The 15,148-nt window shown below is 44.4% G+C and overlaps 1 protein-coding gene across 4 annotated transcripts in view; it reads right to left on the reverse strand.

The window, feature by feature from the left end:
• The window catches only part of CDH23 (cadherin related 23), a 573,109-nt gene that overhangs the window by 166,539 nt on the left and 391,422 nt on the right, over positions 1–15,148 (reverse strand). For all 4 annotated transcript variants that reach the window (XM_075934954.2, XM_075934952.2, XM_075934956.2 and 1 more), the window contains 5 exons: positions 12,200–12,389; positions 10,556–10,701; positions 9,447–9,666; positions 6,047–6,199; positions 3,204–3,317 (listed from right to left, as the gene is read on the reverse strand). In XM_075934954.2, the coding sequence (XP_075791069.2) occupies positions 3,204–3,317; positions 6,047–6,199; positions 9,447–9,666; positions 10,556–10,701; positions 12,200–12,389 (823 nt within the window). The remainder of the gene's footprint in view (positions 1–3,203; positions 3,318–6,046; positions 6,200–9,446; positions 9,667–10,555; positions 10,702–12,199; positions 12,390–15,148) is intronic.

Consider the following 15,148-nt stretch of genomic DNA (forward strand, 5'->3'; position numbering starts at 1 on the left):
ACCACTGCAGGGCCGGCTGTGGATGCCCAGGGATTTTAGGGTGGCCCTGGAGTCTGTAAGGATGTGTAGATTGTTGTCTGTTTGCTCCGAGAACAACCCAGAGCCCTTGAAGGGGAGGTCCTGCAACGTCACCTGGACCGCCTGCGGTATGCCAGAGATCTGGAGCCATGAGCACCTACACATAACAATGCCCGTGGCCATGACCCAAGCTGCCGAGTCCACAGCATCCAGGGCGGCCTGTTCGCGCGACTATTCTTCCTTCTTCCATAAAAGCGGCAAACTTCCACTGGGAAGCTTGGGGCAGCTGGTCCTTGAATTTATCCACTGCCACCCAAGCATTGTATGCATACCGGCTGAGCATCAATTGCTGGTTTGTGATCCTCAGTTGTAGGCCCGCCGTAGCATATGCCTTCCATCCCAGCAGGTTCAACTTCTTTGGCTCCTTACTCTTCAGAGCAGGGCCCTACTGCCCCTGCACCTCCCTCTGGCAAGCCGCCTGAGCCACTCCTGAACCCTGTGGTGGATGTGCGAAGAGATGCTCATGCCTGGACTGGGGCACAAAATACCTCCTCAACCCCTTTTTGTGTCAGGGGAATGGAGGCCGGTGTCTGCCATAAGGTCTTGGCTATCTTTGCCACCGTTTTATTCAGAGGGAGGGCGATCTTAGCCGGGGCGTCAGCCGTAAGAATGTCCTCCATCGGGTCCTCCTCCTCCTCCTTAACCTCCTCTGCCTGTATCCCCAAGTTCTGAGCGAGGTGCCTGAGGAGGTCCTGATGGGCTCACATGTCCATTGTAGGCATGCCCGGAGATGGATCTGCTAAGGCCTTATCCAGTGATGAGGACGAGGACTCCAGCAGCTGGGGTTGAACCATAACCATGGCGACAGGCTCAGTCCTGGGGCCAGGGCTCTGCTCAGGGCCTGCTGGAAAAGGTTGATGGGGTGGTTCAGCCGATTCATCCCTTGACTCCAGGGGGCTGGTTCTAGTATCTGAGCCCAGGTCCCTGGTGAGCAGGCTGACCGAGGGGACAGACCTATGGCTAGAGCGCACCAAGGTCGCTACGGACCCTGGTCTCGATGGGTCAGGGCCTTGCACCTGATCATAGGCCCACAGTGTCCAGAAGGGCCACTGCATAGGCGGCTGCCACTGGTGGGGAGGGTGGGCCACGTCTGGACCATGGGTGGGCTGCGATGCCCCGAGCGGTGCTAAGACAAAGACCGGTGACCCGACCTGGAGCAGTGCGCCGACCTACGGGACGAGCGAGAGACCCTAGATGCAGCCAACCGTTGAGAAGAGGCTGATGAGACCAGAGACTCTGCATCGGACTCCGAAGAGTATTTCGATGCCGACCATGGTGGTGCAGAAGACCCTTCTTCCCCCTGTGCCGCATGGTGAGCCATTGCAACCGGTTTCCCTCTATGGGTTACAGGCAACACTGGCGGGGCGGCATGGCAGGGAACTCCTGTACCGGAGTGCTCAGTGCCAACTCAGTGGGAAGAGGCACCCTCCTCCATGGAGCCTCCTGCACCAGGGACAGCGGTGCCGACGGTGCCGAGCCCAGGTTTTGCCTGGGTGATGGTCTGGGTGGTGCCAGCTGCGGTGCTGGGGCCAGTTTAGGCACATGGGTCTCGTGGCCCTTGTGCTCCTCCGTGCCGCGCAGTGCCAGGCCTGGGGAGGCCGTGAGCTCTATCAACTCCTGGGCTGCAGAGAACGTCTCTGGCGTGGATGGCCTCCGGACCACCTCCAGGGACAGGTCCCAGCCCCCTTGGTCTCCCGATCCTACCGGGCTCCTCCGTTGAAGCACTGGCTCCCAGGGGAAGGTACTCTGGTCCTGCTTTCGCGGCGACCTTTCACTTCGCGCCCGTTTACTAGTTGACGGCGCTGGTGAATGAGATAGGTGCCTCGGTGCCGATCGGTACCAGGAAGCCACTGCGTGCCTTGGAGCCCCCTCTGTCTCTCTAGTTGACGCCAGTGCGCTCCTTATGGACAGTGCCAGCTCCAGCACAGGGAGTTGAAGTGCCAACTCCATTAAGAGGAGCTTAAGCCTGGAGTCTCTCTCCCTTTGCGTATGAGGCTTAAGGGACCTGCAGATCTTGCAGGCATTAGTTAAATGGCTCTCACAGAGGCACTTCAAACAATTTGTATGTGGATCTCCAAGAAGCATGGGTTTGGAGTACTGTTGACAGGGTATGAAGCCCTGGGGCCCTAGCATGCCCTCCTGGCAGAGGGAAGGGGGAAACTACTATCAACGCTATCTAATCACTATCTACTAACAATTAACTGCTAACTACTCCTAAGGAGAAACTATTTACATAAGAAAGCTAAGGGTGCACTTGGAAAGGCAAGCAGAGCATTCCAGCAACTGTCCCAGGCAGAAAGAAGGAACTGAGGGGGTGGAAGGCCAGCAGGGGATTATATGCTGGGATATACTGGCACCACTCCAGGGGGCTCCCCTGCTGGCCTAACGGGTACTGCTAAGGGCAAAAAGCTTCCAGAATTTGTGCACGGGGCGCGCGCACACCTAGACGGAATGGACATAAGCAAGCACTCGAAGAACTACTGCTGGTCTCCTAATACTGTTGTGTTCCCTGTATCAGTTGGTTTTCACATGCATTCCAACCGTTGTGTAGTCTATAGAAAATTCTTACATTGGCATTGTTTGGAAGGGGAGATCAATGGCAAGGCTCCCATAAACTAACACAGCCCTGTAAGCCCTTGGTGATAATGGCCAAAAAATAGTTGGCACTGAGTTCCTTTGATCATGCCAGTTGGCTCATAGTATTAACTGGCAGTAAGTGAACCATGTTCTGGCATGACACTTTGAGACTGATTTTATTATAACATAATTCCATAGTGAATATTTTCACTACAGTGGGATACACAGTAACAAGAGACTGAACTGCTTCCTTACTCAAGGAAGATTTTTTTCCTCCACATCACAATAGAGCAGTGCAGGGAAAGCCCTGGACTGAACAAACCTGAATAAGGAATCCCCCTGCCACCCAGAAAAGGCAGGTTCCTCACATTGGGGCTGAGATAGATTAACAGAAGTGGGCCATAAATCATTATTATTAAACGACATGCACTAACATTGATTTATATGGTGTTTACAGACAGTTCCCTCTCTCTCCAGTGCACCCCAAAGACTTGTATACAACTAAACTGATTGCTTGAACTAAAGCAAAACCTGAGGGAAATCCTTACCTATGGCCTCCAGGACTAGAGTATACGATGCCATAGTTTCTCTGTCGAGATTCACTACTGTTCTGACCACTCCATCTCTGAAGCCAACACTGAACTTACCATCCTGATTTCCACCTACAGCAGGGCAAATAAAAACATTTCAAAGACAGAATGAGAAAACAGATACATACATTAAAAACTGACCAGCATATTCTATTGAGAAAAAACCATCAGTGAAAACAATCAATTTTTAGTTAGGGCTCCTTCTAACAAATGACAACGTAAATTAGTATGTTGTTTTGCTCTGAAGAGGAAGACACATTTTTAAAACTATTATTGAACATTGTCTTGTACCTGCTCTGCCAGATCACATGAAAAATTTAGTCTCCAGGATATTGGATAAGTTAACACAACCAAATAATGTCAACTGTATAAAAAGTAGCACATTCCCCACAACCCACACGGATGCCCAGTGTGACACAAATAGCCCAATCCCTCATGCTACTTAGAACACCACATTACTACCCACATAAACCAAATGATACAATTTTATTGGTTAACCAGAACAAACCAACAAAGCATGATTTGATCAGTGACTCAGTCAGAAACACCAGAACAACTCCATATCTGCACTCTTTGGGGGAAGATAAGTGTTTTATATGGTGAAGTATGAACGGGCCAATAATTGTTGAACCAATGGCTTATTTTTCTCCATCCATCCAACTACTGGCTCTAGTCTTTATTAGACAGGTTACAGCCCACCACAGGTTATGGGAAATAATGTGTTAAAATATCTTTGTGCCTCTGAAGAGAATTATTTCATACAATTTCATAGTATCCATAGGGAAACACATAAGGTTTTTTTCTTGCTAGAGCACATGGAATGTTGGACATAACACAGCACAGCTACAGTGAGAAGAGTGATCATAATATGATGCTACTGGTTTCTCTGCATTTTCTTCTTTGTGTCCAAGTCACATATGCTCAGTTTGCAAGTCAAAGTTCTGTAAGGGGTTTTTAACTGCAGGTGCAGAAACTCAGCTAGGGATATGAAGATCAAGTTGTGGTGGGGATTTGCCTTTTTTCTTCACTTTCAGTATTAGAGATTCTGCCATAGAACTCAACTGACTCTTTTGGTGAGGATGTACAAGGCAGATTAAAATCTAGTTTGCTCTCTAAACACTCCGTTGGTTCTGTAGTTTTAACAGAAATGAAAACATGTTTGTTTCAGCAATGTGAACAGATTTGACTTAGGAAGGGGAAATATGGTGTTTTATATACGATTTGTATTTTTACAGGCATGCTTCCAATAAATGCACTTTAAATGAATTGTGCCTTATGACTCAGTCACACATCTCTCAGCTGCATTAAGCCAATCCACTTGTTTCATGATGCTGAGAGGCAAGATGTGGCAGAGGGATAAGTGGAAAAAGTTCCAGTTTGGATTTCAATCAAGACCATCTGAATGAGAATCAGAATGCATAAGAAGAAATGCAGGTTCAGCACTTCTTTCCTGGCTAAAGGATGGGACTACTTAACAGCTAGAGCTAATATAAATGTGAGTTAAAAAACAATGAATGGTCCCTGCAGCACCTTAGAGACTAACAAAAAATGTAGATGGTATCATGAGCTACTATCTATATTTTTTGTTAGTCTCTAAGGTGCTGCAGGACCATTAGTTGGTTTTTTAAGTTTTTTCAGTTACAGACTAACACGGCCCTCTGAGACTTATAAATCTGGGTTATCATCTACATATCTGTACAGAAGAGGGCGATACTGCACAACTTTTGGAACCTCTGAGGAAAGCAGACCTTATGAGTGGAACATTGTTTCAAAGCTTTTTGAAAGTGTGAAGAACAAACTTTCTGTCTTGTAAATTATATATCTGAACTACACAGCAAAGCTCCTCAGAGAGCACCGTCTCCAACAACTACAAATACTATAACACTGCCATCAACTAGATAAGCGCCACATATGCAAATTAGACCGTCCTCCTCCACTTCTACCATATCAAACACTTACCCTGCCTCTTCTCTGCCTGCCACCCCTCATGCTTGCCCCATGTTTGCTCTTTTCCCTTCCTCCCAGAGCTTCCTGAACACAGCAAATCAGCTGTTTGCGGTGCTCCAGAAGTGGTGGGAGGTGGTCAGTGGGGCCACCAGTGGATGAGAGGCAGGGGAAAGGAGAGTTGGCTGCTGGTGGGTGCTCTGCACCACTAATTTTTTCCCCTCAGTCCCAGAACACCCATGAAGTCAACGCCTATATCTTGATGTCACTGGAAATTGTAGCCAGCCGCAGCTTGTACCTCCCCCCCAGAGAGCTGGGCCCAGAGAATGCTAGCAATAGTTGGAGTCATGCCAGGATTATTCCAGAAAAACAGGAGTGGTAAGGGACTTGAATCTCACAGCTATATCCACAGTGCCCGACAAGATTGGAGGCGGCACGTTTTCATGTCAACTTCCATGCTTGCCTGAATATAGCTCCCTTGGCAATGCTTCACCTGACCTTGCAAAGGAGACCTACAATTCCTGCTTCAAGCCCTCATGCTCATTTTGTGCAGACACACACAGCTCATTACACTTTCAGGTTGATGAAGCATAGATAATTCTCAGCCTCAAACAGCCCAAAACAGTTTTCCAGTCATTTGCAAAGCATCATAGGAAAATGTAAGCAAATCAGCCTTGCAATGCAACAGCAGGATGAAAAGCCCCTTTGACTGTCTAATTTGCATATATTTTACCCACAGTGCTTTGCACCATGACTTTGGAACAGGTCTAAGGATAGATTGGAGAGCTCTACTGCACACTGAATAACAACACAGCCAAGATAGATCAGAGATAAGAAGGCTTAGAAATATTTGGTACCAGTGATGAAGTAACTGAGCTCAGCATTCAGACCCATATCCGCGTCAGTGCAGTTTAGACGGACCACTTTGAAATCCCGGCGTATGTTCTCAGGTAGGGAGACATTGTAGATAGCTGGGAAGAAGGTGGGGTTCTCGTCATTCACATCCAGAACTGTAACAAACAGTGGAAGATCAAGTATGTCCCTTGCCTATATATGTAGGTTAATTTGCTGCTCTTAAAAGCCCACCATTAACTACTGAGCTCTCAAATACATCCCATTACTGGTGACTGTTCTGAATTTTTCATTTTTACATTTACTTTAATGTTATTATTTATTATTGGTATTGTGCAGTTGCCTAGATGCACCATTCGGGATCAGGTATTAGGTAGTGTGCAAATACAGAATGAAAAGACCATTCCTGCCCTGAAAGGCATACAAGAGTTTACAGTACAAGTAGATTCTCTATCATCATAGGGCAGGAAACATTCTGAGGGACAGACATACAGAGAAAGTCCACACTGTTCCCCAGGGCAAGAGGGAAAGGAATCTGGGACGTAGAGTCAAATGTCTTCCTAGTACATGGCAAAGATCATATTGTGGCTATAGATGTAGATAAAGATCCTTCCACACATTGGACTGAAGGAACTCTAGGTTATTTCTTTTCTCATTTCTAAATTATGCTTATCAGAGACCCTAGGTTCTAGCAACCACAATATAATTAAATATAATCTCCTTGTAGGGAGAAGAATGCCAAAGAAACCTACCAACATCGCTTTTAATTTCAAAAAAGGGAGCCACACAAAAAAGAGAAGGCTAGTTAAATGGAAATTAGAAGGAAGGATCACAAGGGTAAATGTCTGCAAATCACATGGAGACTATTTAAACTCACCATAATAGAGGCTCAGGCTAAACATATGCCCCAGATTAAAACAAGGAAACTAAAACACACCAATCTGTAAAAGGACAAAAAATTGCTACTGTGGCTAAATAGCACAGTAAAAGAGGCAGTTAGAGGCAAAAGGGCATCCTTTAAAAATCAGAAGTCAAATACTAGCAACAAAAATAAAAAGGAGCATAAACTCTGACAAGCCAAGCGTAAAATTATAATAAGGAGGACCAAGAAAGAATTTGAAGAGCAACTATGTAAGGACACAACAACAGCATTTTTTTAAAGATGGTCAAGGTGCTAAGGGAGCACTCAAAGAAGATAAGATAGTTGAAGAGAAGCTAAACTAATTTTTTGCATTAGTCTTCACTGCAGAGACTGGGGGAGACTCCCACTTGTGAGCCATTCTTTTTGGGTGACAAATCTGAGGTACTGTTCCATAGTGAGATGTCAGCAGAGGAGGTTTTTGAACAAATTGATAAATGAACAGCAATAAGTCAACGGGACCAGATGGTATTCACCCAAGAGTTTTCAAGGAACTGAAATATGAAATTACAGAACTATAGTATGTAACCTACCATTTAAATCACCCTCTATACCCGATAACTAGAGGGTAGCTTATCTCTCTCTATATATAAAAAAAGTTTTTCCTGCCAGGTGATAGAATGATGTCATCATGCTCTCTTGCCACAAAAGTGGCCAGAGAAAGGCGAGTTGGCGAGCGTAGTGAGCAGGGGGCAGCCCCTTGTGTGGCAAGAGTCAGGGGTTTGGCGAGCATAGCAAGCAGGGTGCAGCCCCCTAGTAACACTTAATTTTTAAAAAGGCTCCACTGATGATCTTGGCAATTGCAAACTGCTAAGCCCAACTTCAGTAGTGGCAAATTGAAACTATAGAAAAGAGAGCGTTATCAGGCACATAGACAAACACAATATTCTGGAGAAGTGACAACACAGCTTTTTTAAGGGAATTCATGCCTCACCAATCTATTAGAATTCTTTGAGAGAGACCACAAGTATGTGAACAAGAGTTATCCTATCCAGTTGACAGTGTGTACTTGGACTTCCTTTAAGAAGCCTTGCATCAAAGCCTCCTATGGAAACTAAACAGTCACTGGCTAAGTGGGAAGGTCCTCTCATGGATCAATAACTGGTTAAAAAGATAGGAATCAAAGGATATGAATGGTCAGTTTTCACAATGGAGAGAAGTACCCATGCCAACCTACAAGGATCCCAAGTGTTGTTCAAGATACAAGTGATTCAAAAAAGGGGAGGAACAGTGATATGGCAAAATTTGCAGATGTTACAGAATAACTCAACACTGTTACATCAACAGCTGAAGAGTTATTAAAGGATCTCTCAAAACTGAGTCGCTTGGTGACAAAATGGAAGATGAAATTCAACATTGATAAATGCAAGTAATGCAAATTGAAAAAAATGATCCCAACCATACATACAAAACAATGGGACCTAAATTAGCTGTTACCACTCAATGTGCAGAAGTCTAAAAAGCTAAAAATGTTAGTGTCTAGTAGGAAACAGATATTGATGGTACCTTAAATCCTGCTAGGAGTTTTGGTTGCCCCATCTCAAAAAAGATATATAGAATTGATGAAGATACAAACATGGGGAATGAAAATGATTAGAAGTAGAAACATATTCCATGTGAGAAGAAATTAAAAAGAAGAGACGACAAAGGGGGAATATGATAGACATCTGTAAAATCATGAATGGCATGGAGAAAGTGAAAAGGACGTACTTCTTCACATAATGCACAGTCTATCTGTGGAACTCATTGCCATAGGATGCTGTGCAAGCCAAAACAATAACTGGGTTAAAAGAAGAACTAGATAAGTTCATGGGGAATAGGTCCATCAATGGCTATTAGCCAGGTTGACCAGGGATGAAAGCCCATGCTCCTGGTGTTCTAAACCTCCAACTGTCAGAAGCTGGGACTGGATGACAGAGGATGGATCACTTGATAATTGTCCTGTTCTGCTCATTCCTGCTGAAGTGCCTGGCACTGGCCGAGACAGGATACAGGATGAGATGGAATAATTAGTCTGACCCATTCTGGCTATTAAGTAAACTCACAAAAATTAAAACATGAGGTTAATTAACTACAGATCAGCTCTGAAAACTCAACCCCCGAAGCATGACAAAAACTCAGCACCATGCAGGCAAAGGCCTGGGTAAACAGATTGTCCTTGCAACACACTCTGAAAGGTACAGAAATACTAGGACTGGCAGAGCAATGGGGGGAACAAATCCACCAATCTAGGTCCACTTGCTGACAGTGCCCTGACATCACTGTCTCAGTGCTCATGTCTGAGCATTGCTCGCGTGAGCACCCCAGCTGATCTGACCTCAGAGGAAGACATGTGTGGACAGCAGATTGAGGCTGGCCTCCTCCCGATGCATGGCAGTAGGGATTCTGGGACTAAGAGTATAGAAACAACTCCTAGGACACTAGCCAGGTCTAGGAAAGTGTTAGTGTGAGTGTAACAGCCTTGGGATGCCCAGCCCTGCAGTCACCTCTGACAGTCAGGGTGCTGGTGGAGCTCTTCGATGGCACTCCTGCATCACTTGCTACCACCCTGAGGTAATACTCGGAGATCCTCTCCCTGTCCAGCATGGCTGTGGAGTTGATGAGCCCACTGGTGCTATTGATGAGGAAGTCCATTCGGGGCATCCCCACCTGCATGCGGTAAGTCACTTGCCCATTCAAACCTTCATCCAGGTCTATGGCCAACACCTAATGAGAATGAAGGGGAGAAGTGAGCATGAGAAAGAGGTTGACATCACATGTCTCATATGAGAGCCCGGTATGTGTTATATTGATAAAAAAAATACAAACACATAAACTTTGGAGCCAGAGAAAGAGATTCCATCCCCCACAGACTCGGAGTTAAACCCAAAGGGTTCTCTGAATATCACATCTGCTAGTAGTTACAGTTACAGGGGGGTTGCACTCCCCATGAGTTAAAGTATTGGTGTCACATCTGTGGGGAAAGGCTTCAGGAGTGCGAGTACTGCTACATAGGGCATACACAGGGAGCTTCGCTAACACTGCCTAAGCCTTGCAGACCTCCTGGCTGGCCAATGATGACATTTCCTTTCTGCAGACGGGGAAACGGAGGTACAGACAGCAAGCAACCACAGTATTAGTCGGTCACAGAGCCAGCACCTGAGCTCAGGAGTTCCCCATTTTTAACTTTGTGTTTAAACAATTTGACACACTTTCTTGCAGAGAAAGGGGCCAACAAGAGGCAGAGGATGTGAGAGGAGAAAATAACCACTTTATCACCATGACAATCACAAGTAAATTAAACTGAGCCTGAGTTCCTAGTGTTTGGTTAGGCTCTAACATTGCCTGTCTTATGGAGTCCGGGGCTTACCCTTGTAAAGAATCGTTTACTGTATCCCTGTTTTATACAGTGCTGGCTGCTGACTTTGGCCATATTGATCTGGGAAGAGGGCACTGACTACGCAGAAGGCTCTCATCAAAATACAGCTATGATCATCATACTAAACACTTCATTAGCACTTTTACAAATGATGGTGATTACTACAGGTTAACATGGCTAGACCACCACTGAAAAAAATACATGTTGAAATGGAAATAGTGAAAGCAGAAGATTTACCTGAAAGACGGAGGAGCCTGCTGGAAGGCCTTCAGGGACCTCAGCAATGAAAGGCAGGTTCTGGAAGGTGGGGTCATTGTCATTGAGGTCCAGCAAATTTACAAAAACCGTGGCACTACTAGTAGCCCGTAAAGGCGGTCTCCCACCTGCAAAGTCCAGGAAAGGCCCAACTTTAATCTACAAACCAGGTTAATGGCAGAAATCCCCCTACTTCTTAGGATGAATGCCAATGACAGTTCTACAGGGTCATCTTTCCTTCTAGAAGGAGAGCGATGTAGGATGATTCTCTCCAGCTGGATATGTGCAGTAGTAATGCAAACATGGCAGAGACAGGAGTTCTTACATTCAGCCTTACTTTGTCTTTCCCTAATTTTTGAGTGCTTAGCTGTGCAACAAGAATGTTCATTTAACTAAATTTTAAAAAGGAAACGGTCCTCATAGGATATGCTTTTCAGAGGAAAAACCTGTTTTTTATATCACTTGGCAGTCCTTTCCCCATAAACGATAACCTTATTTAGCATGATATTACTGGAATGTCATGTCCTATGTATCCTACAAGTCCTGTAGGAGGGAGCTCCCTCTCCTGCAAATCGCAAGGGCCATGGCATGCTTGATTTCAGAGTAGTCCCCTGTGCTCCAGGGATTTTACAAGCCTCACAGAAGAAACACAAGCCTAAGGCTGCAGCTTTAAAATACAGAACCCAGAAGCAGGGTTTCTCTCTTGCATATGACAGCAGCCCCCTAGTATGGCATGTAGTAGCAGAGGTCTCCTCCCCCTGACCTACAGTCTGCCAAATAGGAGCTCCTCACATATCTTTTTATGGAAGTGAATTTTGCAAAAGCCCTGCCTCAAACCTTTATAGAAAATGTCTGGGTTGGAGCAAAGGCTCCTAAAGTTTCCCTAACATCTGTTTTGTAGGACCTAGCTAAATTAATCACACATGTGCAAACACCACAGCCTTTGCCAGCTACACACGCTACACCGTGAGTGAGAAAATCCAACTGAAACACGCTGTGCATGCACAAAGTGCAATCTGGTCATAACTCAGTGAAAGCAAACCAGTTTTCACCACAATGTTCAAAAGCACTTCTCCTCAGTCAAGGCCATTTCCAGGCCAAATTTTACCCCTCTCATTTAATTTGTCTGGACTGTTAAACAAAAATCACAAAAGTTGTATTTTTTTTTGTAACTGAGCAAGTATTTCCCCTCTCCTTCCATTCTTCTCCTCAGAAATGACTAATCTATTTTGCTCAAAATAAAACAAAAATAAACAAAAAAGTGTGTAAGTCACCTATTAGCAGAGATCAGAGTTGGAAATTTTTAGCCTGATACATGAAAGCTTCAGAAAAGTACATGCAAGGGAGGGTTAGAATGGAAATGTTTATATAACCTTACCAACAGTGGTTACTGCCAGTCCCGCTATCTCAGAAAAATGTATGCAACATGATAATTTAAGAGAATTCTATCATGCCACTTTGGTAACTCACATCCTGTTTAATAAGGGATGGTACAAACAGAAAAAGAAACAGGATGCTGAAAAATATATGTATCCTATATTTGGAGCAATAGGAGAGAGAAAAGGTGAAGGCATATTGTAAGCCAAGAGAAAAAGCAAGGAGCAGAAAAACTAAACTGGAGCTTACGATCAGTGACAGAGACCACGATCCTCCTCATCAGCTCAGCTTCTTGGGGGTTTGGATTCTCTCTATCCAACACAACCCCCGTGGTCCGGATCTTCCCTGTGGTGCTGTTGAGGCTGTAAAATTTATTCGGTGGCCTGATGCTGTACACAAGGGAGCCATTTTCAGCTAGGTCTGGGTCAATAGCAACCACCTGGAGAGACCAAGTGCAGATGTCAGTCTGCTAATCAGGAGAACCTGTTCAATGCACCGCATTCACACAGCCAACTCTTGGATCTGAGAAGAGAAACTGAAGAGAGGAAATTAAAGCAACCAGAAAAGGAATAAAATATTAACTGCACAAAAGAGCTCGAGTTGCCCCAGGAGAAACTTGAAAATCTATTTAGGCATCATCTCTTCTATGTCAGACATTTTCTGTTTTATTTTTCTTCCTCGAGTTTTTAAATTCTTGGAAACCTTTACATAAAAATAAGATTTTTGTTACTTAGGACTTCACTGCTCTTGTTGCTTCTCCCTCGTTGAAAAAGTATTATGTTGGTGATACAATTATTATTTTCCCAGAAACTAATTGTGATGCCAAGTGCAAGATGACTTTCAGTGGGGAATAAGCAGCAGGAGCAGTGGCATGCTGAAGAAATAGATTGTGTTCCTTACAAGACATTGCTATAGATAAAAAATAATGAAGGAGAAATATGGAACCCCTATATGGTATCTTTCATCCAAGGATCTCACAGAATTTTACTGAGACTAATCAAACTGCACAATAGTCCTCTGAAGTAGATAAGGATTATTTGCCAACCAGTTAAGAGTAGTGTTTCTCTTGGGTGAAAGAGGGGTTCTGTGTAATAAAGCACAGCAACCCCATACAACAAATTAGGGGATTCAATAAAGAAGAATTTAATACCCAACTCAAACTGCAGGGGGTATTCAGACAGACAAATTACCCGCGCAGGAATTTGATATGAACACAAAAAATGCCATCAGTTTTAACTGCTATATGGAAGCAGAGCATTGGCCTTACAACACATCCGTGCTGGGATATAGACGCTGGAGGATTTATCAACTGAGGACAGTTGATCTTTAGGGGCCATTCCTGAAACCTCTAAACCCTGAATCTTTCTGCTCAACTCACCCCATTTTACATGAACATTATAACACAAATAGAAGATTGCATTTCCTGGATACCACAGAGATTTATTGTTTGTCCTGTGCCCCTAACCATGCTAGTACTTTTCAGTGGTGCACCTAGCACAATATAGCCCCGATTAGGGACCCAGATCTGGCACAACTATAATGCACAAAAATGTGGACACAAATAGTAATGAAGTGTACCTTAGCACTGCATTGCACTATACAATGTAGGTATTGTAAAATGGGTAGAGTTATGTGAAGAATGGAAACTCCAACTCTGAACCTCACAGCTTTTACCAGTCTTCAAACACCATATAAACTGCCACATCCAAACAGACTCAGGGTCAAATAGTCCAGTACCATGCCCCTGATGATCACCATAGGTGGAAGTGTCATAGTAACAAAGAGTGCAAGAATATTTTGAAATGGAAGGAAGCCCATCCACTTGCTTCTGCCCAGTTAATGTTGCTCTGTGTGATCTAAATGTCTGTTCTAACTCCTCCAGGTATGCGCTTCCAGGTGCAGAGATACAGGGGCACAGCAAAGGGTCACACACAAAAATGATATAGGAACCATCTCAGTTTTGCCTTTACAGCCCCACAATGCTTCATTTTAATTACACAAGAAGAAATATTTGCTCAGCATAAATAATAATTAAACGCATTATTAATCCTCTCTACTTCCCCTTATCCTGCTGCTGACAGCTTCTTCCCAATAACAGGAACAGATGGAAGAAGAGCTGCTTACATGTGTCCAAGTGAATTATGCACTCGTAAAGCACAATTTGCTCACCCATAGGGAAGGGAAAGCCAGTAGACCAGCTAAGGCTAATTTCTGCAAGGTGGGCTTAGCATGGAATCTATTTCCCCTCCCCCTCCAATATTAATGTTTCACTACAGGATTTTTTTTCCAGCTTTTCCTGTTTGATGATTTTCTGGATTCTCTTCACTTTTCCCTCATTTATTTTTCTGTTTCACGCCCGTCATTTTTCTCCCAACATGATGGAAAATAATTCTCTCTCCTCCTCTCTCTTATTTTGCTGAAGAGATTTGAAAGACTTTAAATCAATGCCTTTCAGAGAGGTCCTTGAGGGAGGTCACAAGCGAGGCTAGGAAAGCAGAAATTGGCCAAAAACATTGTTTTAAAGAAAAACACACACACATACAGAGAAAAGACTGCAACACACTTGTGGTGGAAAGCATGGCTGCAGTTCAAGGACTGTTCTCCAAACAGACTGTCAAGTTTTTGTAGTCCTATCAGGGCCCAGATGAACAATGCAGGACACAAAGTTCAAGTCCCATACTACATGTAAATCAAATTCTAGGCTCATACTATGGAGAGTCTGCTCTGTCTGTAAGGGTATGTCTACACTAGCTCGTTAATTTGAGCTAGATAAGCAAATAAGGCAACCGGATTTGCGAAAGAAGCCCGGGATTTAAATATCCCAGGCTTTATTTGCATGTTCCCGTCAGGTCGCCATTTTGAAATTTCATTAGCCCGAACTCACTGCCGCGCGGCTACACGTGGCAGTGAAACGTTAATTCAAACTAAGTCCTTAGTTCAAATTGACTGTTATTCCTCGTGGAGTTAACAGTTCGAGTTAACTCTTACTTCTCGTGGAATGAGGAGTAACAGTTAATTCGAACTAAGGACTTAGTTCGAACTAACGTTTCACTGCCGTGTGTAGCCGCGCGGCAGTGAGTTCAGGCTAGTGAAATTTCAAAATGGTGACCGGACGGGAACATGCAAATAAACCCGGGATATTTAATCCAGGGCTTCATTTGCAACTTCGGTTGCCTCATTTGCCTACCTAGCTCGAAT

The sequence above is a fragment of the Pelodiscus sinensis genome, chromosome 8 (assembly GCF_052426305.1).
Source record: "Pelodiscus sinensis isolate ZL-2025 chromosome 8, ASM5242630v1, whole genome shotgun sequence".
Lineage (NCBI taxonomy): Eukaryota > Metazoa > Chordata > Testudines > Trionychidae > Pelodiscus > Pelodiscus sinensis.